This window comes from Castor canadensis, chromosome 7 (genome assembly GCF_047511655.1).
Source record: "Castor canadensis chromosome 7, mCasCan1.hap1v2, whole genome shotgun sequence".
Lineage (NCBI taxonomy): Eukaryota > Metazoa > Chordata > Mammalia > Rodentia > Castoridae > Castor > Castor canadensis.
The window spans coordinates 122286641-122312199 of NC_133392.1; the positions used below are offsets into that span (position 1 = coordinate 122286641).

At 37.5% G+C, this 25559-nt stretch overlaps 1 protein-coding gene and 1 pseudogene across 7 annotated transcripts in view; one reads left to right on the forward strand and one right to left on the reverse strand.

Moving 5' to 3' along the window:
- The window catches only part of Osbpl9 (oxysterol binding protein like 9), a 152017-nt gene that overhangs the window by 80466 nt on the left and 45992 nt on the right, over nt 1-25559 (reverse strand). For 6 of the 7 annotated variants that reach the window (XM_074080152.1, XM_074080150.1, XM_074080149.1 and 3 more), the window contains exon 3: nt 12523-12601. In XM_074080152.1, coding sequence (XP_073936253.1) covers nt 12523-12601 — 79 coding nt within the window. Of the gene's footprint in view, nt 1-12522; nt 12602-20393; nt 20412-25559 lie in introns of those variants that run through there. The other variant, XM_074080151.1, reaches the window with a different exon arrangement.
- Nucleotides 17165-17478, forward strand: LOC109684271 (cytochrome c oxidase subunit 7C, mitochondrial pseudogene; annotated as a pseudogene).

Here is a 25559-nt window from a genome sequence, read left to right on the forward strand (position 1 = left end):
GATCTGGAAGATAAACCTGGTCTCTAGGACCACTTACAGACATTATAAATCCCAGGAGAAGAGTTATAGACTGACTGGACAATACACTTAAGACCTGTCAGGGTAAAGGGACAGGGACACATGAAATGTCTTTCTGGTAAATTTTGCTAATGAACCTAAAACTACTCTAAATATAAAGTCTATTTAAAGAATAAAAAATTGTTTTCAGGCCAAAAGTTGAAGACCAGGGTCCACTAACAGAAGGGCCTCTGGCCATGTTTTGATCAGGACCCCAGATGCATTCACTTTGGGATTAAGGATACACCAGAATTAAAATAACAATTTTTGATGGTCCAAAAATCTTGATGTCTTAAAATGGACTGAAAAGAACTCAGATTGTTAATAACTCCAGGCATGTAACTAGAAAAAGCCTATCAAAATTTTCTCTTAGGATGATAACCTCATCTTGGTTGCTGAATTGTATTTCTTTAAACAAATTTTCAAATTCAATGTTTTGCACATCAGCAAATATAACAAAGTACATAAGTGCAGACACATCTGAAGATAAAACTATACATAACTGAGAACCAAAAGACAGTAGATACAAATCAACAGGAGCTCCAGTTGTTTTTTGTTTTCAGACAGGCTCTCACTATGAAGCCCAGGCTGGCCTCAAACTTGAAATCTTCCTGCCTCAGCTTCCAGAGTGCTGGTATTATAGTTGTGTACCATCACACCCAGCCAGATTATTTTATAAATGACAAAAATGTTTTCCATTTAGATTTGGGGAAGGATGGTACTGGGGTTTGAACTCAAGGCCTTGTAGTTGCTAGGCAATGCCCTACCATTTGAGCCACACCCCAAGCCCTTTTTTGAAGTTATTTTTCAAGTAGGGTCTCACATTTTTGCCCAAGGCCTGCCTCAAACCATGATCCTCCTACCTATAGCCTCCCCCACATGCTACCACACCTAGCTTGTTTGTTGATGTGGGATCTTGCTAACTTTTATGCTGGGGCTGATCTTGAACCATGATCCTCCCATCTCTACCTACACTAAGTAGCTAGGATTACAGATGTGAGCCACCACACCCTGCTCATTTCAATTTTTTTTTCAGTACTGGGGTTTGAATTCAGGGCTTTGCACTTGCTAGGCACCCTAGCACTTGAACTACACCAATAGCCCTCATTAAGATTTTTCTAAATAACCAAATGTAAGTACTCAAATTAAAAAAACATAATAATCAAAATTAAGAAACCAGTGGATGAATTTAACATCAGATTAAATACAATTAATGTCATGAGAAAACTCCCTGTTTAGCTATCTTAAACAAACAAAAATGTCAGTTTTTTCTTTCTTTTTTACAAAATTGGAGAACAGGTCCTGTCTAGGGGGTTTGTACCAGTGGGAGGATGAAAGAATGTGGTGAAAGGGTATAAGAGGGTGAGTATGGTACAAATAGTGTGTATATATGCAAATGGAAAAATGAGACCTGTTGAAACTATTCCAGGAATGAGGGAAGGAGGATAAAGAAGAATGATAGAGGGGGTTGAATTCAACTATTCAATATATTGTAAGAACTTTTGTAAATGCCACAATAAATAATTTTTAAAAAGAAGAGTCAATTAGAGAACTGAAAGAGATGTTGTAAGAGACTGATCAGAATAACAGACAGTGAGTCAAAGGGATAGAAAATATAGAAGACAAGGTAAGCAACATATATGGTGAGAAAATGTAACATGCAAGTGACTGGAATACCAGAAAAAGACAAAAGAGGATCGAACAGAAGTACGACCTGGCTGAGAATTTTCCAAAACTAATGAGAGACATTAAGCCACACATTTCAGAACCCCTAGGAATCTCACTCAGGTTATTTACTACATCATTTTTTTAATAACTACAAAATACTGAAAGCATTCTAAATACCCTTACAGAGGGAAGTGGTTGAATGAGCAATAGAATACTATGTAAGAATAGGGGTGATTTCTTCAGAGTGATTTCCAGATATACTGTTAAATGAAAAAAGCAAAGTATGCTACCTTTAGTGAAAGAAATGAGACAAAAGGAAATATATAATTATTTGCTTATTAGTATAAAAGAAATATAAGAATAAAATAGAAATTAAAGAAAATGCTTACCTACAAACAATAAGCAGAAAAGGACAGAAAGCCAGGAAAAACAAAACAGGTTAGTAGGGTTTAGGAGGTAGAAACACTTTCTGAATATATCTTTTTGTATCTATTCAGACTCTTAGAATATTTGCATACCTCTCATAAATTAATTAAAATCAGCCAGGATTGTAAGGAGGGACCAAAAACAGAATACAGAAATGCCATTTCCTAGCTCTCATTTTGGAAGCTGTGACACCAAATAGCAATAGCTATACCTATCAACAGAATTTCTAAATATTCTCCATTAAAAAGAACCAACACTCTTTAGAAAAATGGTTGATCCCAGAACTAGACCACAGATGGTACAAAGTTAACCGGGAAAATGTTTTTTTTCTGCCAGGAATTAATGAAATACACAAAGAATGATAAAGACATGTCAAAAGGATACATAAGTGAGTTTAAATGGGATTCCACTGACCAACATGAGCATCTAAATAATAATAGTAGCAAATTATGAGTCCTTGAGTAGAACAGGAAGCCAATGGGTTCCAAATTTTGTCTGTGACCCCTAGTAAGGAATATATTGTATTACATGACCCAGTTCACATAAACACACATGTATACATGACACATGCATGTATACATATAAAACCAGAATATTAGTTTCACAAAACAATTCTTGATCTCAAAACATGCCATACACACTGATATCCTCTCTGTTGTATTTTACTTTTTAAAAAATACTGATTTGGGCACATTAAACAGAATTAATGATCTACGAGTGAACTGCAGTCCAGTTTGGAAAAGGGTGCTATAAGATACCCCAATGTCCCACAAAACTAAGAGGACTGATTCCTAGGTCCAAACCCGGGTCTGTGTCCTAGATTTGCCCTTATTCACTATGATCTCAGCTAGTTAAACTCTCTAAGCTTTAATTCTCTCATCTACAGTCTAAGGATGTTAACATTGCCTATAAGAATGATAATAGTACCTAAAGTTAATACAGTTGTGAGGTTTAAGTAATAATTATTATTAATCTGTATAATATATTTACCACAGTGCCTAACATATGCTAAAAAATCAAGATATTATTATCATACACAGCCTTAAGACAAAACAGGTTCTAATAATCCAATGAACAATTAACAAAGAAATTAGGGACAGGATTATTTGTAACACCTACTTTCCAATAGGGACTGGTTTATATAAGATACACATAAGAAAAACAGATGTCACTCTTCCGATGTAATCCTTATAAACCAAACCACAAGGAAATTTGAAGATAAGGTTCCAGATTCCTATACCTTACCATTCCTGATCTACTATTTAGGAATCTATCCTCCTAAAGTCATATTTTCTTCTTCTTTAAAGCATACTACAACTATGAAAATATTACTGCTTATTTGCAAAAGGAAGAGGTATTTACCTGCTCTGTAACTGAAGTAAAAAGAACTAATGTCTATAATCAGGAAGGCCTCTTTTTCCTCTGAAAATTATTGAGAAATGAAAACATTACACAAAAACCATGTTTACAAGATTAACTGCAGGGGTACAGCTCGGTATCTACTGAGAACCAAATGCATGAGTTACTATGTTTGGGACGTGTGTAAGGGCAAGACAATCCATGATCTCAAGTAACTAACAGTCTCCTGGAAAGTACAATACTTGGCTAGGTAGTAATTGTTTAATGCGGTGTTACCTTCATCTACTCTAACAGCCTCTAATAGCTTTGTTTATTAGAATTCTATTTATTCATCTGGGCTATAATAAAATGTCACCTTCTCTGTGTATGTACCTTGAGATGAATGGACCTGCTCTCCCCTTCCATAAATTCAAATATTCCATTACTCAGATACTATAGAAATACACATGCCATGTACCAGCACTGTCCTAAGCTGTAGGGACACAAATTTGAGCAACAGTTTATAGCTCTAGTTCAATAATAACCACAGTCCACATTTACCTTTCCAGTCTTCCCAGTATATGCTTCCATGAACCGCTACATTTCAGTTACATTATACTTTACTGCTCACATGAGTCACAATTCCCAGCTCAAGCTATTCCCTCAACTGAAATGAGTCTGTAACTATCTAAATAATAAAAGTTAAATCCATTGAGCACTTATTTTGTGTCAGTACAGCTCTAAATTCATAAAACATATTAACTAAATCCTCACAATGAGCACACATGATAGTGCATGCCTATGATCCCAGTGCTTGGAAGGCTGAAGCAGGAGTTTCTGTGAGTTCAAAGCCAGCCTGGGTTCGTAGCCAGACCCTGCCACAAAACAAAACCAGACAAAACAAAACAAAATCAGCACAAACAGAAAAGTTTAGTATTTTGCAATGACATAGGGCCGGGAAGGTTAGAGGCATGTCTCAAGTGTTAGAGCCCTGAGTTCAATCACCAGTACCACAAAAAAAAAAAAAAAAAAAGAGTTCCAGGCCAGTTGGTGTTTATATAGCACCTAAAAAGCAGGAAATGAAAATGGAGTCTCTAAGCTTCAAACTGTTCTGTTCTGCTAACTAAGTCTCCCATCAAATCCCTTCTTAGTAGACAAAACTTGTCAGAAAAAATAACAATATATTTTTCCACACTTTGAGGTAAATATCACTACCTACCTCATAGGTCTATAGAGAAAATTAGGTGAAATAAGAGACACAAGAACAATGTGGATCTAATAGGTTGGGGGTTCTCAAGGCAAAATTACTTCTGGACTATGACATCATCTTGAGTTTTTCACTGTGTTGACAATTGAACTGATAGCACATGAGCAATGGTGGTAAAACTGCTCAAATGTTAGCACAAGTCAAGCAATAGTGCCAGACTGAACTGGTAGTCATATTCCTCCCTGCCAAATACTTGCAGTGGGGAAAAGACAGAATTGTTTCCCTAAGACTTCTCTTAAACAATAAACATTATCAAATCTCCACCGTTGGGGGCATGTTTTTAAAAGTCCCTAATGACAAATTGGAAGTATACACAAAGCACTTCTGCTGCATACAAAAACATAACGGTATCTCAAGTAAAAGAAATGTTAAGAGAGAACTGGCACCTATAGAACACCATTTTTACTTGGAAAAAAAAATTGACAAACTATCTTACTCATACTAGAGAACTTGGTAGACATTTCCCTGAAAATGATATAAGTGAGCCTATCGTTTCAGGAAAATCTGACAGTGTTTGGTATCAATTATAAAATTCAAACTCTCAAATAAATAAATAATAGAATTTGGAAAACACATACACACCAGCCACTAGGATTTTTACAGATTCTGAAATATAAAAGCCTTTCCTGATGAGTTTGGGGCAATATCAATAAAAAATGACTTTTTAAATGTGATATAATGAAATGTGTTAATATTTGTATCAGATCTGCAATATTTTCAAATTATCAATGCATAATGTACAAAAATCATATAGAGGGTAAAGGTCCCATTCAAAGTGCCAAAGCAATGGATTTTAATATAATAATTTTTATGTATCAGTTTCATTAATATAGTTTTAGATTTCACATTGCAACTAACCTTTAAGAAACCATCACTTGCGTTTTGGGGGAAGTATCAAAGAAGTCTCTTAAAAAGCTTAAAACAACATTTCTCTCTTTTCTAACTATATATCTGCATGAAACTATATTTTCATGTACTTCAATCAAAACAATACATAATAGATTGAATGCAGAAATGTACATGAGAGTCCAGCTGTCTTCTATTAAAAGCCTGAAAGTAAAGAGAATTACAAAATGTACTGCAATCACTCTTCTGTTTTGGGTTGGAGAGGGGGGAATGAATGATTATTTTGTTATAGAATGTTAAGAGTAGAATGGATTTCTTATTGATATTTTTAAATAAATATGTTTTAAATACCTATTTTCATTTCTAAATTGGCAAACAGTAAGAGACACATAAGAACACAGGCTCTTGGAAGTCCTCATGCAATTTTTAAAAATATACTAAGATACTCAGACCTAGAAGTTTGAGAACAGTAAGTATATAATACATGTAACACCTTACTAGATTATTGATTGATTTCTTCCTCCACTGGATTGTAAGCACCTAGAAAGCAGGATTTTGTCAGTCTTGTTACTATATCTCTAGTGCCTAGCAAAGTGCCTTGCTCATTATATATCTGTGGTAGATACAAAAGGAATAGTTGAATGAATGCTGAATAAAAACATTCCACATAGATAATTAGGTAGTTCAAACTGCAACTGACTATTTTGGAACAAGTTTGGACATGCTGAATAGTCAGAAGTTTATTTATTTATTTGTGGTGCTGTGTATGAAACATAGGTCCTCAAGCACTCTACCACTGAGCCACACCACAGAAGCTTTTTTTTTTTTTTTTTTTTTTTTTGTGAGATTGGAGTTTAAACTCAGGGCTTCACATTTGCACAGCAGGTGCTCCACTACTTGAGCTACACTTCCAGTCCATTTTACTCTGGTTATTTTGGAGATGGAGTCTTGTGAACTATTTGTCCAGGCTGGCTGCGACCAGTGATCCTCCTCATCTTAGCCTCCCAGCTATCTAGAATTACAGGCATGAGCCACTGGCGTCTTTTTTTTTTTTTTTTTGCAGTACTGGGGCTGGAACTCAGAGCCTCCATCTTGAGCCACTCCACCAGCCCTATTTTTGTGAAGGGTTTTGCGAGATAGGGTCTCGCAAACTATTTCCCTAGGCTGGCTTCAAACCGTGATCGTCCTGATGTCTGCCTCCTGAGTAGCTAGGATTATAGGCACAAACCACTGGTGCCCAGCCTTAATGACACTTTAAAAAAAAAATCTGAATTTCTGGCTTCTCTTGAAAAAACTGGATGATTTGGCGATTTTTGGCAAGCATCACCAACTATCTGGAACTAAATAGCAGCTATCCCTTTAAACAGGGTACCAGCTCTCCACATTGCTGGAGTCTTTACCCAGCTTTACCCTTCATTCATTTACTTACCTGCCTAGCCACTGGACATTCAAATTTTCAACTTCTAGTTTCACCTACCAATAAATTTCCATTTGCAGCTCAGACTTAGATTCAATTACCATCATCTGTGTTCCTCAAACACAAGCAGTCCCTCTACCTGTTCTCCTGGATTCTCTATTCAGATGTTGGCAATATCCAATAATAAGCTCTCCTCTCATTTCCTAACAATCACTAGTTCCTATTGAATAACCTCCTAAAAATCTCTATAATCTACTCTCTTTGCTTTCTCAATTACCACTACTTTAATCCATTCAGGGTCCATCAATAATCACAACTATCTCACTGTATGATGAACTGTCCATGCTATTAGCCAAAGGCAATGCCTTCTCCTGTGCATTAGGTCCAATTCTGTCTTGCTTTCTCAAGGATACTGATCCAGCAATTGTCCCTTTTCTCTCCTGCATCAAGTTTTCCCTCTGATTCACTTGTCCCCTCATCCTCCACCAGCTACAGCTATATTTCTCACCCTCCCTTTACAGCAAAACTAGAAAGCACCGTCTATACTCCTATCTTAAAATCACTCTCTTCAAGGTCTTTATTAAATCCTGTGGTTATTTCTTAGTTGTCATCTTGCTTGGTCTGCCAGCAGCATCTGACGTGGTTGCTGATTTTTCTTCTGGAAACACCTTCTCGCTAGGCTTCCAGGGTACCACATTTACTTGATTTTCTTCCTCCTCTTCTCATTTCTTTTGCTGATTCTGCCTCATCTTGTATCCTCTTAGTAAATGTTCAAGTGCACAGGGCTCAGTTCTTGGGTCTCTTTTCTTTCTACACTTATTCCCAGATTTTCATGGCCAATGGCCCCCTCTAAATTATTTGCAACCTGAAGGCCATACGCCAACTGCATACTTGAAATTTCCATTTGGATATTTAATGGGCATTTAAAACTTATTTAATAAGCATATGCAAAGTTAAGTTCCCCCTCACTCAAAACTAGTTCTCTCTGCAATCACCCACATCAGTTGATGGCAAGTCCATTCTGGAAATTCAAGTCAAAAATCTTGGTGTCAACTTGGACTTGTCTTTCTGTCATATGCTATAGCTCTACCTTCAAAATAAATATGATATTTACAATAGAATATCACTTAGCAATATAAATGGAACTACTAAAATATGCAATATCATGGATGAATCTTAAAAACATGCTGAGTTAAAATAGAGCCAGAAAAAGTAAAGTAAAACTATATGATTCCATTTATGTGAAATTCTCCAAATGAACAATCTCTTGTGTGTGGGGATGTGGGGGCAGATACTGATTTTTGAACTGAGGGCCTACACGTGCTCTACCACCTGAACCATGCTCCCAGTTCATTTTATTTTAGGTAAATTTTTAGATAGGGTCTTACATTTTTTTTGCTGGGCCCAGCCTATCTATAACCTATATTTGGCCTCCCATGTAGCTGGGACCACAGGCATGCACCAACATTCTGGCTTATTGGTTGAGATGGGGTCTTGCTAACTTTTTGCCAGGGCTGGCCTCAAACCACATTTCTTCCAATCTCTGCTTCCCACATAGCTATGATTAAAGATGTGAGCCACCACACCTGGCCTACAATCTCAGAAAGTATATTAGTGACCTAGGCATGGTGGCACACACCTGCAATTCTAACTATTCAGAAGGTAGACAGTCAGGAGGATTGCAGTCTGAGGCTGGCATGAGCAGAATTTTGAGACCTTATATGAAAAACAAACTAAAAGCAAATGTACTGAGGGTCAAGTGGTAGAACACCTGCCTAGCAAGGAAGAGACCCTGAGTTCAAAGCCCAGTATCACCAGGGGGGAAAAAAAAACCCACAAAAGCAGATAATCAGTGGTTGCCTGGGACTAGGAGTTGGGAATGGCAGTTGAGTGAAAGGGGTATAGAGGAATCTCTGAAATGATGGAAATGTTCTATATCTTGATCACAGTGACAAAGTAAATCTGTCAAAACTCATTGAACAATATGATAAGCACATTTTATTTTATGGTAAGTATGCCTCACTAAAGTTGATAAAACACACAATTTGACCCCATTTCATTATACCTCCCTACTTGCACTGCCACCATGTAGGAAACATAACTATTCTCTTCTGGCTTACAAGAGCCTCCTAAATAGTTCCCCTTCTGTCCTTATTCCTCTGCATTTTATTCTCAACAAATTAGTAACAATGATTCTATTAAAACATGAATCATATTGTGTCATTCCTCCGCTTAAAACCCTGTAAATGGCCATTCCTCTCAATGAAATTCAGTGTCCTTATAAAGACCTAACATGATTGGGCTCCCTGTTACCTCTTTATTTCCTACTACTCTTCTCCATTGTCATATGCACTCCTACCACAGCTGGCCTCCTTGCTATTCTTCAAGTGTGGCAGGAACACTCTTCTGTACTTATTATTACATCTGCCTGGAATGATGTGCCTGCTCTCCCCCCACTTCCCAACATAAGCCATGTATTTTGTTCCCTCACTTTCTTTAGCTCTTTCACCAAAAGACACTATCTTAGTGAGCCTTTCCCTGGCCATCCTATCTAAACTTTCAAAACCCCCTATACACACACACACACACACACACACACACACACACTTTTCCACTTCATTTTCTCCTTTTCTGCTTTATTTTTTTCTTCTCCCCAAGTCTTATCACTCTCTTATGTACTTTTCTAATACATCTCATTTATTGGCTTTTTCCTCTACCAGAATGAATGAATGACCCAAGAAGGTAAGGAATTTTAACTGTTTTGAAGACTACTGTGTCCCCAAAATAATGTCTAAACTAGATGTTGAATGCATAATGAATGAGTCTGAACAAACTCTAGCTTTCTCTTTAACAGTTGACAGTAGAATTTGCTTTACAGATGTTTCAATTGTTTTCAAGAGTTCTGGCATAAGCTGAGCACCAGTAGCTCACACCTGTAATCCTATCTACTTGAGAGGCTGAGAAGAGGAGGACTACAGTTTGAAGTCAGCTGGGGCAAATAGTTTGTGAGACCACATCTCCAAAATAACCAGAGCAAACTGGACTGGAGGTGCAGCTCAAGCAGTAGAGCGCCTGCTTTGCAAGTATAAAGCTCTGAGTTCTAACCCTAGTTGGCAAGAAAGAGGGAGAGGGAGAGGGAAAGGGAGGGGGAGAGAGAGAGGGAGAGAGAGAAAGAGCTAAAGAAAGAAAGAGAGAGAGAGAAAGAGAGGGGAGGGAGGGAGAGAGAAAGGGGGAGGGAGGGGGAGACAGAGGGAAGGAAGGGAGGGAGGGAGGGAGGGAGGGAGGGAGGGAAGGAAGGAAGGAAGGAAGGAAGGAAGGAAGGAAGGAAGGAAGGAAGAAAGGAAGGAAGGAAGGAAGGAAGGAAGGAAGGAAGGAAGGAAGGAAGGAAGGAAGGAAGGAAGGAAGGAAGGAAGGAAGGAAGGAAAGGAGAGTTCTGGCATAATAAATAAAAACTGGGTTAGGATGTAGGTCAGTGACAGAACTCTGCCTAGCATGTACAGAGTCCTGAGTTTTATCCTAAGCTCCACAAAAAGATAAATACTGCAGCACATTTGAACATGTTATGTTAAAGTATATCAACCAAAAACTGCTTTCAATTCTCAAGAATTTAAGGTCTATCAGACACTGAGAACTTTTTAAAATCAAATTTGCAGAGATTTTCTGAGCAAGGATCTATAAATGTGAAATAACTCTCATAATTGCCAAAAAATAAATATAATCTTACCAGGTTCTTTGTGAAAGCTAGATCTCATGATGCCTAAGACTTCCATAACTGCTATAGTAGAAAACAATCAGTCTCAGAACTAAGAATTCATTTTAAAAATGCACATAACTCTTATTTATCCTTATAATTTAAATAACTCATTAGAGGAATGTCTTCTTTCATAAACAAGTCAAATATACAAATGTTAAAGGGGGAATCAGCTTAACAGAAATAATATTAAAAAAAACAAGAAGATAGCGGTGCCTTTGCTCTACAGAACCAGTCTCTTCTCCTTTAAATACACAATAACATAGCTTCTGGAAGTCCAAAGGAGGTGCCACCTTAGTAACTGCAGAGCAGAGAATTCTGTACTGCAGCCTTACTTGCATCAAGCAGCTCTTACTTGAAATGCATTAAAGTATACAACTTCATTCAAATAAAGAGTTCCAGCATTCAGGAATTATCTGCTTTGCTTTTTAAGTAGGATTATATATTTAACCTGAAAATAAGAACTCTGGGTTTTTATAATAAGATTAAAAATGTTTTATGAAGTTAAATATAATGGACAATTTCAGGAAAGCATCATTATTTAAGCAGTTCTGAATAAATAATATTACCAAACTCAATAAGGATAAGCAGGAAAAAGCATTAGAAATAGCACTACTAAATACACTTATCATATATAAGCTGCATCTTTCACTTCTATGAATCGATTTCTTAAATAGAACAATGAAGGAAGATATCTGTAATATACTTTCCTAGCACAGGACAATAGCTGCCTGAACACCCTCCTATAGCATACCTGATCACTATTAAAACTTCATGAACAAAACATTTTTAAGCTACATATTTATTTATCTTGGTGTACCTAGCATCTATAATAGTGCATTATCACTTGCAGTTCAGAGAAAGTGCTACCATCTTCAAATATTCTCATTTCTAAGTTTTTAGACTCCTTTAAGCATAAAAAGAGATTATTCTAGACAGGCAAAATAACTAAAAATACTAACTACCAAAACTATTAGGCACTCCTAACAGATGAGAAGTACATTAGGACAAGATCACTAAAATTGACTTTTATTTGCTGATTTAGCGCTTTCAAAGCAAGCTGAAATGAGAATGATTATATAGTACCTTACCCTTTCTACCGGTGAACCATAGCATGCAATGCCGAAACATAGCAGTGGCAGATGGCATTGGTGTTGTTAACTATAAAAAGGATAATAGCAGAGAAATGATGGCTGGCAGACAAGACACGGAAATGCAGATGAAATGAATGCAAACCTGTAGTTCTTGAAGCACAACAAAACCTTTAAGGAAAAGGTTTCCTTAAAAAGGTTAAAAAGGTTAAATTGAAGCTAGTGGTAGCTTCAATTTAATTTACATTTTGAGTTTTACATGGACAAACACTGCAACCTTCACAATCGGTGTTTAAATTCTTCATGCAGAAGCAGAACCACACTCCTCGATAAAGAAGATCAGCAACCTTCTGTAAACACAAGCCAGCAGCAGCAGCAGCAGCAGCCCATTACTCTCTCTCTCTCCCTTTTCACTGATTTTTATCCTTTAAATTTTTAATCTCCAATTGTAGCCAGATCCACAGTCATTTCAAATAAAAGTATATCCACTGCAGATACAAATCCCTGCCTAACCTGCAGTACCAATTTCTCTAAATGTTCCTGTGTACTCATTCATGCAGGATCAGTTGCAAACCAACCAAGTCATTCAGCAAACAACCCAAAAGACAAGGAAAGAAGCAGTTGGGACTGTGAAGAGAAAAAATCTCTTCTTTCAGCTCACCCTGGAAATGGAAGGTTTTCTGATCAACAGTTATTGTGAAGGTGCTGTCGTCCTCATCGTCTATACCAATCACAGCTCCCTGTGAAACAAAGAGCAAAATCCCAATAAGGCAAACAATGACATCAGCAATATTCACTACTGCTACAGTCCTGGAATACTCAATACACAGAGGACACTGGAAGCAGGCTAGACAAAACGGAGAAATATGAAAGTCTAGTTTTGCTTCAGGAGGAAGAACTAAACGAGAGGGACTAGCAGTACATTCCAGGACACTGCATGGTGACTTTCTATGCTCTGCATAAGGGTCACGGATGTGGTGGGAGGGGGAGGGGACAAATACAGAAGCTGAATCTGGAATCTGTTTAAGAGCCAGCCACTGAGCTTTCTGGGCTTTAAATTTCTCTCTAAAATAGGAGTCAAAAATCTACACTTGCCCAGATTGTTGTGAGGTTCAAAGAAGTCAGGTGCTCTTCATCAGGCAGCTTCTGTGTTATGCTTGTTAGTGCAGAAACACTAGATGACATTTGCTTCAAAACATAGTCCAATCCTTTTTGCCATATGCTCCCAAAACTGTTGCAGTTTTCATGCTGTATTACCATTATTTGTTTATATGGCTGCCTCTTCTCACTGAACTGTTATGAGGTCTTGGAAATCCTAGACAATTTTATTTATTTTGACACATGGCACTCAAGTATAAACAGTATGTGTTTTCTAAAGAAAAATATGAACAATTGTCAAAATGAAGGAAGAGGACAAGGACCTACATTTATAAGTTGTTTGGGGAAGGTGAAGAGACTGATTTTAAAACCTTTCACTTTTTTTTTCCTTTATATCCAACTGTATGTATCCTGTTCAAACAACAGGAATTAAAAGAAAACTGCAAAATACGTAGTTTTGGTTAATGTCCTTAAGAAATAACTATCTTAGAATCCCAGAGAAAAAACTAGAGAACCTGGGATAGGTCAAATGCCACAGGATGGTGAGAGAAGCAGTAAGCTATGGACCCAGCAGACATTACTCTCAGTGAGCCCATTTTCAAAAACCTTGAAAATGTGGATTGATAAGACTCAAGGGGAAAACTTGAAAAGACTATGTAGAGGGACTACTTCTACCCAAGAAATATTAGGTAACAGAGTCAAATATTTATTCATTTCTTCTCAGAGATCACTGTCTGGATAAACCTCACCTCTATCCAAACCCCATCCATTAGAATTATCTCATTTATTTTTCAGTTTCAGATTGGGGAAGAGGTTTTATCCCAATTTTTAAATAAGGAGAGTGTCTCCAGAGAGTATAATGACTTACCCAAGGTCACACAAAGAGTTAAGAGGCAGAACCAGGGCTGAATCACCATTGGCATAGTACCAACTTATTCCATGATGGCAAATACATATACACTTTATGGGGAAGCATGTATGGGAGCAGTTCACTTTGGTTAACTTAATTTTGTGACTGAGTTAACCTAAATTATGATGTAGCAACCATTTGCTGAATCTAAATATATAATATTATAGTAGTATTTAATAACTAAATACAAAAATTGTGTGCTAAATATAGCTCTGGAATAGTTCCTTAAGGCACTTATATTCCAGTAGTGGAGACAAAACATGCAAAGAAATGAGTATAATACAAAGCAAAACATTCATCTATATGGATGAACCTTGAAAATGGTATGCTAAGTCACTGCAGACTATGTCTTTCATGATTCCATATATATAAAATACTCACAAGAGGCAAACTCATAGAGACTGAAAGTAGTTTAATGGTTCCCTAGGGATAGAGGAAGGAGCTGGGGTGAAATGGGGAGAGAATACTAATGGGTACTGGGTTTCTAGTTTGGTGGTGGTAGTGGTTGTTTCTTGAGACAGGGTCTTCCTGGGCTCAAGTAATCCTCCTTCTCAAGTAGCTGGCATTATAGGTACAAACCATCACACCCAGCTGGTACTGGATTTCTCATGAACCAATGAAAGCATTCTAAAGTTAACTAGTGTTGAAGGTTGGACAGCCCTCTGAATATACCAAAAACACTAACTGCGTATTTAAATGAACTATATAGTATGTAAATTGCATCTCAACAAAGCTGTTGTAACACACCCACTTCGAAATACCTATTCTTTCTTTTGGGTTCATTAATGTACTTTCACCACACTTACCAACTCAGATAGAAACTCCCAGAGCCTACCCAAATTCTCCATCATTCTATCATTCTATCACTCCAATATATGCTAATTCCACCTCTGAACTGTTATCTACCCTCGCCCCCAGGACAGAACCCAGGATCTTGTACATGCTAGGCAAATACTCTATTATTATCTGAAATTCAACAACTCTTCTCCAGCCTCACAGCTACTGCTCTAATTCAGGTTTTCACCATTTATGTGTGTGTGTGCACGCGCGCATGTGTGTGTGCGTGTGGTGTGTGAGTGTGATGCTGGGGTTTAAACTTGGGGCCTCAGGTTAGGCTGCTACTACCACTTGAGTCATACTACCAGCCCTTTTCTACTTTAGCTAATTTTCAGGTAGGGTCTCGTGGTTTTTTGGTAGGGCACAGCCTCAGACCTCAGTCTTCCTACCTATAGCCTCCCATATAGCTGGTATTATAGACTGTGCACCACCACAAATGGCTTATTGGTTAAGATGGGGTCTCCGTAACTTTTTGCCTGGGTGGCTGCTAACTATGATCCTCTTGATCTCTGCCTCCCAGATAGCTAGGATTATAGGTGTGAGCCACCACACTTAGCATCTTTCACCTATTTCTTGATTAATAATTCAATACATCTACCTTCAGTCTGGCCACCTTCTGATACACAGTCTTTGCTATTGCTAGAGAAGTATTTCTCAAGCACAAACTTTAGACAGCATATCTGTTTAAAACCTTCCTTGGCTCCCCATGAACTAATGAAGTCAACATTATTTCTTAATGCTATTCAAGACTGTTAGAATTCTGGTTCAACTAACCTTTCTATTGTTATCACTTCAGCACCTCCTTCCTCCCCACCCCAACAAAAGATCCTAATGTGCTCAGTCTCAACATTTCTTAACACACTGAAAAAAAAATTCACTTTTTCATGTCATTCCTCTAGCTCAGTTCCCCACCATTTGTGAAACACAAGAAAAACCCCTTATCTCTCTCTAACTCTCACCTTCCCTCTCGTTGCTTTCAGAGAAGAGCTTTTTAAAAACTGGCCAGACCTTAACCTTACATCCATTCCTGCAGTTTGGCCTCCTTCCTCTCGCTACACCAAACTTCTCTCTGACAGGCCTCCAATGACCACTTCCCTATTCTTTAATTTGTCATACAGCACTTTTGCTGACCATTTCTTTCTTGAGAGCTTCTCTTTCAATGGCTCTTCAGTGCCTAAGCTATACTTCAGAAATATTTTCCCCAAAGTACCTTTGATAACTGTATGGGAGAAATCATTCTTGTCTGGTCTATTATATATTTCCCCTCTCTCTCCAAAGGCTTCTTTAAAGACGGTGGAACCAATCACATCTTGCCATTATCCTAAGTGTACGTTAATGTATGTATGCACAATTCATATGACAGTCTGCCTTCTCAGTTCTTGATTTGTTAAAAAAAAAATACTTCATTGCCATTCTCATTGAGTCAACTATTTCCTGTGATAACACCCTACACCCAATATAACAGTCATTAGCCACATGTGGATACTTCAATTTTAATTTTAATTAAAATTAAGTAAAATTTAAAAATAATTGGGACTGGGAGTATAGCACATGTTTAACATGCATAAGGCCCTGGGTTCAATCCCCAGCACCAAAAAAAAGAAGTTTTTTAGTCCTAGTAGCTGCAGAACTGGACAGCACTAATACAGAACATTTTAAAAACTGCAGAAATTGCAAAGCATTTTGCAGCCGTGTAAGGTATTAAGACAATGTTTTCCAATGTAGCATTATCATCACAGAGAACAAAACCACAGTGAATAGTTAACACTACCAATTATTGAGCATTTTCAATAAGTACGGTATGATGCTAATAAGCATTTTACACATACACTTGGAAGATGTTATTCTGAAGTGTAACGTATACACAAATAATAAGTGTAGAAGCTCAATGAACAGCAGCTTCCCTTGTAACCCTTCCAAATCATTTACCCTCCCCCACCATCCCAGAGGTAAACACTATTCTTAATTTCAACATTACAAATTAGTTGTCTTTGAACTTTATACAAATTGACTCATTTGTGTATTTTTTAATCTGTCTTCTTTCACACAAAATGTTTGTGAGATTCATTCATTCCACTGTAGATGGACATTTATATTGTTTCCAACTTTAAATTATTAAAATAAAGCTGCCATAAATATGGCTGTTCAAATCTTTTGTTATATATATGCTTGTACACCTATTAAATACAACTCTACAATTCATACTTCTATTCCTTAAAGGATATGTAACCGTATCAATGGCTCTTCCTCATCTTCACTTAAGGTGACCAAAATAACCTGGATTGCCTAGAACAATACTGGATTACTCCTGCTGACCTCAAGCAATAATGAAGAAGAAATCCCCCTCTCAAGAATGTCACAGTTTGGCAGCACTTCCAACAGGGGCATGTTGGGGCAGAGCATCAGCACTTCCAATAGGGGCATGTTGGGGCAGAGCATCAGCACTTCCAACAGGGGCATGTTGGGGCAGAGCATCAGACGTTCACAACCTCTATGTTCTGTTGGAGCCACTACGAGGAAGGCCTGGGAAAGAATATTCCATTTTCAGTGGAAAACAAATGGGGATTACTGGCTATGATAACCTTGTATTTTGGATCTGGATTTGCTGCACCATTCTTTATAGTAAGACACCAACTGCTTAAGAAATAAGGGTATTTTAATTCATCCATGTAACAGATATGAAGAATGTTTCAAGAAGGGCAGCCGCTTTGGAAAATGGATCAAACTCTTAAACTTACAGCATACTACATATGTTTGTAAATAAACTCATGACATGAAAAAAAAAAAGTCACAGTTTAAGAGATATGGTCACTAAACCACAGGCTAGCCCACAAGGCCCTTTAGCAATTAGCTCCATACCTACCTCTCTCCAGTCTCTTGTAAAATGCTAGAGGGTTCACCAGTTGCCCCAAGTTCTTTCCCACCACTGCATTTTTGCATATGTTTTGTTTTCTGCTTACCATATCTTTCCTCTTCTCTTTACCTGGGTTCAAACTGGATTTTTTGGACTCTGGGGTTTGAACTCAGGGACCTGAACTTGCTAGGCAGGCACTCAAACACTTGAGCCAGGCCCTCAAGCCCTTTTTGCTTTAGTTATTTTTGGAATAGGGTCTCATGTTTTTGCCCAGGCCAGCCTAGACCACTATCCTCCTACTTACGCCTCCCGCAGTAACTAAGGTGACACACAAGTGCTATCATGTCTAGCTTACTGGTTGAGATGGGGGGTCTCACCTCAAACTATGATCCTCCTGATCTTTTCCTCACAAGTAGCTGGGATTGCTAGTGGTTTGAACCACTAGGCCCAGTTAATTGTTTTTTCATTGGTAAAGCAAAAATCCTCTTGATAATCCATATGTAGAATGGTGTTCTATCCTTAATAAAAACTAATTGTTATGATAATCACCAAACATTTTACAGTCAGTACTTGGGCTCACCAAGACACCTATTGCTGCAGACTCCAGATAGAAAGTAACTAGAGCTACACAGTCTTGACTAACTAGATGGATTTCTTGACCTCCCCCTCTTTTTTCTATACATATATACTTTAGACATAAATCATGGTTCTGGTGCCAAAAATGAAAAAGTTTTGCTTTCAGTTTGGAAAAACAAAATTCTGGCTATTTTGGGGTTAACTCCCTTTGCAAGAAGAGAAAAGTGAGCTGGTGAATTTGTTCCAAAATAATAAAAAAGAAATGATGACTTCTCCAGAAGCTAGATTGCTCAAGTAGCTCCTAAGAGGAACATAGATAGTGCTAAGAATACACAGCATAGTTGCTCCCACTATGCCACCACAACCAGTACTTTCCCTCACTGCTGAAATGACATTGGAAAGCTACCCTACCTTCACAGAGTGTATTTACATACACTGTCTAAGATTTAGAGACAAGTTATAATTCTCCTTTAGAAATTAGGAAACTGAAGTTCAGAGAGATCAAAATATTTGTTCAAAGTCCAAAAACCAAAAAAGCAGAAGGTGCCAGTTCTAGCAACTCCTGATCCAAAACACAATTTAAAAAAAAAAATGGCATTGTTATAATAAGCAATAGTTACATATTTTTTAAATACCTATTCTGGGCCATAAACAATAACAGCTGGGAGATATAAAGAGGAATATGTGTCTGTCCTGAAGGAATACGCTAGAGGCAAAAAAAAAAAGAAGCGGGGGGCAGTCAACAATATAAAAGAAAGCAGGAAGGCTTGAAGTCCAGCCTACTTACAAAAAAAGGTACTTTCAGCCAGGCACTGGTGGGTCACACCTGTAATCCCTAGCTACTCAGGAGGCAGAGATCAGGAGGATCGTGGTTCGAAGCCAGCCAGGGAAAATAGTTCACAAGACGCAATCTCGAAAAAAAACCTTCACAAAAAAGGGCTGGTGGTGTGGCTCAAGATGTAGCCCCAGAGTTCAAAACACAGTACCACAAAACAAATAAATAAATAAAGGTGCTTCATGGAAAGCCATGAATGATATAGTGAATCATTTTTCAACGAGTACTTTTTGAACCGTCTAGACATTGTCCCAGATGCCAGCAATAGATGCTCAACAACTTGCTTTGTTTGTTTCGGGTTATTGTTGTTATTTGCAGTACTGGGGTTTAAACCCAAGGCTTTGCACATTAGGCAAGTGCTCTGCTATTTGAGCCACACCTTCAGCCCTTTTTGATTTTTAGGTTACTTTTTAGATAGGGTCTTGCTTTTTTGCCCAAGCTGGCCTTGAACTGTGATTCTCCCAATCTCTACTCCCAAGTAGCTAGGACAGCAAAAATGAGCCACTGTGCATGGCCCTGCTTTGGTTTTTTTTTCACTCAACATTTGTTTGATCTTTACTTGGGTTGAGGAAAAAAAAAATTTGTGTGTGTACTTTCTCTGTTAAGAAAAAATATACATACACACACTAGCCATATTGGGAATGTATATTTTTACCTTATTTACCTTTCATTTCCTTTCTGAGTATTCTTTTTTCTTTTTTTTTTTAACTGATTTTATACAATCTGTTTTTTTTCAAGTGCTGGACATCAAAGAAGGGTCTTGCATGCACACTAAGTAAACTCTCTACCCTATCCCTTTTATGCCTTGTTTTGAGTTTTCTTTTTTTTTGTTGTTGATTTATATGTGTTCTTTGTATTTTTCTGGGTATTGTGAGAAAATAGTCTTCTATCAAAGTGTAGGTCGCCATTTTAATTGCCTGTATTTCCAGCTTCTTTGTCCAGATTCCTCTGAGCACCCTCTGCCCGTGAGAATTGCCCACTACACGGTGACTCTTAACACCTCCCCTAAATAAGTATACAATTTCAGCTAGTTGAGAAGATTGTGAACTTTTGATCTGGACCAATCCAGGTCAAGAGGCAGATTATTTGCATCAGGCATAAAAGGGGGAATAAACTGCGTGCCCCGCCTTTGTGCTGGTTTTGCCCACGTGCATGCTGGCACCCTTTTGGCCAGAAGTAAAGTTTTGCATTACTGAGATGATTCTTTGTTCCCATGTCTTCAATTGGAATATTCATTTCTAACAATACTATTCCTTTGTCAGTTGCAAACATTTTCTTTCCTATCTATAGGTTGGCCACTCTACTTTTTTGTTCAAAGGTTTTAAATTTTGAATGCTGCCAAAGTTCCTAAGGGTTGTCACCAGGGTTTCTTCTCTAAGACCTTCTCTAATTTCTGAGGACACGCCCCTAGGCTGGAGCTACCTGGTCCTTCCTCCATGTTGATTGGTTGGCCTGCGAGAAGCAGCTCTTTTTCTCCCTGGCTGCCTGAAGATCAGCCACCAACATGAAGGATATGAAACCATCCTGACCAGGGAGTTCATGATCAACCAACTACTTCATCCATGTCCTTCACCCTGGAAGGCAACAGTACCTAAAACAGAAATTCATGAAAAACTACTTAAAATGTGTAAGACCACACCAGATGTCAATTTGTATTTGGATTCAGAATTCATTTTGGAAAGATAACTGGCTTTGCCATGATTTATGGTAACTTAGACTATTAGACTATGAAAAAAAAAAAAAAGAAAAAAAACCTCAAACACAGACTTCCAATGGCCTGTATGAGAAGGAAAGGACCTCAAGTAAACAGCAAAAGGAACTCAAAAACAGAATGAAGCAAGTCAGGGACAGGAAAGGCCAGTGTTGATGCTGGCAAAAAGCCAAAGGAATAAAGATTCTACAGTGACTTTATCTGCGGCAATTGTGCAGATTTTTCACAAGGATTAATAAACTATAAAAACTTTTAAAAAAGGACATTCTCCTATAGTTTGTATTTATTTAATTGTTTGTACTTGGGACTGAACTCAGGGGCTCTCTACCACTCAAGCCACATCTTCAGTCATCTTTCACTTTAGTTGTTGTTTCTTTTAATTATTTTTCAGCTAGGATCTCATGTTTTTGCTATCCTTGGGCCATGTCCCTCCTACCTCTGCCTCCCAGTAGCTGGGATTACAGGCCCATACCACCATACTGGGTTCATTAGTTGAGATGGGGTCTTGCTGAGACTGCTGGTCTCAGACCACAATCTTCCAATTTCTTCCTCCCAAGGAGCTGGGATTATTCTCTTCTGTCATAAAAACATTCTTCTATACTTCTAAATTTAAGTTTTCATTTCATAACTATGATTTCTGTGTATAGCATAGACAGTAATTCCCTTTTTTTTCTTCATATGGAGAGCCAATTGACCCAGCTTCGCTTACTAAGTGGTAGCATGTAATTTATAATGCTGTCTCACATACCTAACTCCCATATATATGTACAGCTCTTTTCTCAACTTTCTCTTCTGTTTCACTGATTTCCTTCCCTTGCTGTGCATGATAACATATGTCTATCATCCCAGCTACTCAGGAAGTAGAAATAGGGGGATCATGGTTTGGCTGGTCCCAACATAAAGGAGAGACCCTATTTGAAAAATAACAAAAGCAGAAAGAGCTGGGGTCATGGCTCAAATGGTAGAGAACCCTTGCCTAGCAAGAACAAGGTCGAGTTCAAAAGCAAAAACAAAAACCATAGACTTCTCTAGATGTGGTTTTAACATGTGGGCTCTTCATTCTGGTTTATATAATTTCCATTACGATTTCTCCTTTCACCAATGAATCATTTAGAAGTCTGTGTGTTAGGAGGTAGTGACTAGTGTTTTGTTTAGGGATTTATAATGTATTCCACTGTTGCTGAAGAACCTTATTTACATGATACTGGGTCACTGGTATTCTCTTTCTCGGTAACAACTTTTTTTCTTAAAGTCTTTGATACCTGATATTAATGCTTTTCTCAGCTTTCCTGTGTTTAGCAGTTGCCTAGAAATAAATTTTTCCATCACTTTCTTTTTTATTTAACTTTTAATTTATAAAAAGGTATTAAAAAACCATTCAGCACTAATGACATATATATGCCAAATAAAACAGATGTCTACATCTTGGCCAAGGATACTTTCAATGTCAAATTCATAGAAAACAGATGGAGCTGGCTACCGAATTAACAAGAAAGGCCAAAATCAATAGGGTAATTTTTCATAATGAAATGACAAGACAACTGATAACTGTTCTTATGGGATTCAAACTTAAGTGGGGAGGAAGAGGACATCTTTAAGATTATATATAAATCTAAAAATAACGTCTTTCTGCTTTCATTCTAAGATGTCACTTATTGTTAGATATATAGTAATACCAGAAATACAGAAAAAAAGTTATAGAATAAAATAAGGCATTAGCACAAATCAATGCTGAAACTATTAATAATCTGCTATAATATGCTGCTGACCTCTTTTGTGATGAATCAAAAGAGAACAGATCGTGTAACCCTTACAAACCAGTCAACTCATACCTAGCACAATCGGTAAATGGAATACAGGTTGAATATTCCCAGTGTCCAAAATCCAAAACTTTCTGAGTGTCAACATGGTGCCACAAGGGGAAAATTCCACACCTAACCTCATGTGCAGGCACACTAAAATTATTACACAAAACTACCTTCGGATGGGCTGGGGTCATGGCTCAAGTGGTAGAGCACCTGCTTGACAAGCACAGCCCCTGAGTTCAAATCCCAGTACTACCAAAAAATAAATAAAAATTATCTTCAGACTATGTGTATAAGATGACTATTAAACACAAGTGAATTTTACATTTAGATTTGGGCCCCATGCTCAAGATATATCATTATGCATGTGAAAGTATTTTTAAAAAATCAAAAGAAAGTACAAAACCTGAAATACTTTCTACACCCAAGCATTTCAGAGAAGGTATACTCATCCTATACTCAAGTGCACTGTACTGGGTGAAAAAGAGTTACTTCTTAAGAGTGACTTTTTAAGTCATATGTGGATTAATAATTTTCAAAGACTCATAATACACTGAACATTAAAACTGTTGTTGAATATAATTCACCTTACTTTGGTAGTTCCTAAACCCTTTCAGAATTCATCAGAATTTGAGATTCATCTGTATTAATAGTAATTATTAATTATAACAGTAACTGCCATTCATTAAGGTCTTACCAAGTTCTAAATACTGTGTTTGGGTACCTTTAAATATATTAATTAATTTGATACTCACAATTCTAAGAGTAAATGACATAATGCCCATTCCAAAAACTGAAAAAAAAAAAAAATAAGTTCAGAGCAGAATGGATGAGTTGGCCCAATTCACAGAGCTACTTAAGTGGCAGAATTCAGATCATAATTTCATTTCACAGATGTTATGTTCTTCCCTTTACCTCACACTGCCTTTTTAATGCTTCTACTTCTCCATTTTGCAGATATTACCTGCAAATGTCAATACTTTGCTTTTGATTAGAATAAGGAAGGGGAGTGGAAAGCAATCAGTTCCCAAACATCAGCCAGTATTTTATTTTTTCATCAAAGCAAGAGCACCACCTGGTGGCACACACTTTACTCAACACAGTCAAAGCTTTTCACTTTCCTGCTTTCTTCTACTGATTGACACTACCTTGCAACAACTTAGGGTTTCAGCATTAATTGTTCTATTCATTTAAAAAAAATGGTAGCTTTGTATATTAAGAACTAAAAAGAGTTTTGGAATGAGACAAACCCAAGTTCAGTCTCAGATTCACCATCACTGTGTGATCTGGGTAAGCTACTAAAAATAATTGAGTCTCATCGGTCTTGCCATCTATAAAATGACTATTTACCTGACAGGCTATCATGGGAATACAGGTGAAAGCCAGTGCCTAGTCTGAGCTTCCTCTATGATTCTTTTCTTTTCCTATTCCCATTTCTTTTCCAATTCTAAAACCATATAGATGTTTTGCTCATATATTGCAGGTCTTTTGTATGTAAACCATAGTAAAGGCAAATTCTCCAACATTTATTATTTATTATAAATATATAAAATTAACAATAAGCTTTTTGTGGCTACCCATTTACTATATACCAGGCAAATGTTACAGTAGATGGGAATTTGCTATCAAATGGGAACAGACAAGTTAACATGTAATACCATACAACAAGTACTTTCATGGCTGTAAGAGACAAATAGAAAAAGGTGGAGGAAGGGGGGGGCACCAAATGTTTTGGAAAGATGTGGATGAGGAAGGCTGCACAGAAGAAGTAACATTTAAAAAGTCTCTTTGAAAAATGAGTTCACTAAAGGGCACAGAAAATTCATGACCTAACAAAAATATGTCAATGAGGAATGAATAAACATAGTGAATGAACAGAAAACTATAATGTGATTGGACCACAGAATGGGATGGATGGAGAAGGGGCAGTAATCAGTGGTATAGTCAGTGATAGCTCCCTAAGCTCATTTGAAACCTAGATGACAGATGCATTACCTATCACCACCACTGTCAAAATGGTTGTCATTGTCATCAATATCATCATTGTCATCTGTAGCATTTATCATTTACTCTATGTATCAAACCCTATACATATATAATTGCAGGGCTGGGATGTAGTTCACAGGTAGAACACTTGCCTAGAATAGGTGAGACCCTGGGTTTGATCCTCAGCACCAAAAAAAAGGGGGGAAGTACCATCGTTGGCTAGGCATGTAGCTCAGTGGTAGAGTACTTGCTTAGCCAGTGTGCAGTGCAAGGGCTTGGGTTCAATCCCCAGCACTGCAACAAAAAAGAAAACATAATTGCTAAGCCTCACAATTCCTGCAAAGTGTATAATGTTATTTTCATAGAGGTGAAGAAATCTGCCCCAATGTTAATCAGTAATGGGTGGAGTTCAGTGAGATTCTGCCACAGATCACTTGGATTCTTTCTACACCAGTGGTCCCAAACTTGGCTGCATAACACAATCACCCAGAAAAAATAAAAATACTTAAAAATAAAGGTTCTAGAATGTTACTTTAAAGCAGCATGAAGGTGAGACTTGGGAATTTGTATTTTAAACAAACCCTCCAGATGTTTCTTAAATAGGAAGCCAAATGGCAGTCTAGTTTTGTTGCTGCTGTTGTTTTGCAGTGCTGGGAATTAAACCCAGGGTCTCATGCATGTTAGGAAAATGCTACCACTGAGTTAACACCTTCAGCCCTTTTTAACTATCTTTTGAAACAGTGTTTAAATTGCCCAGATTGGCTACACTTGCAATCCTCCTCAGTCTCCTGAGTAACTGGGATTAAAGGCATGAGTCACCATATCTGGCTTTACAAAGCTTCTTTAAAAGGTTCAGATACGCACACACATACATACATACACACACACACACACACACACCCCTAATTCTCACAAAATTCAATAAAAAGGCTACTATAACCCCCACTTAAAAGAAAACTCAAGCTCAGAAAGCTTATAAATAGCCTCCATTTTTCAGTCAACCAAGCAAAGGGTAAAAATGGAATTTAAACACTGGTATGTTAGTTCTCTGTCATGCTATGCAGCAGGCAGAATTCTAAGAATGAG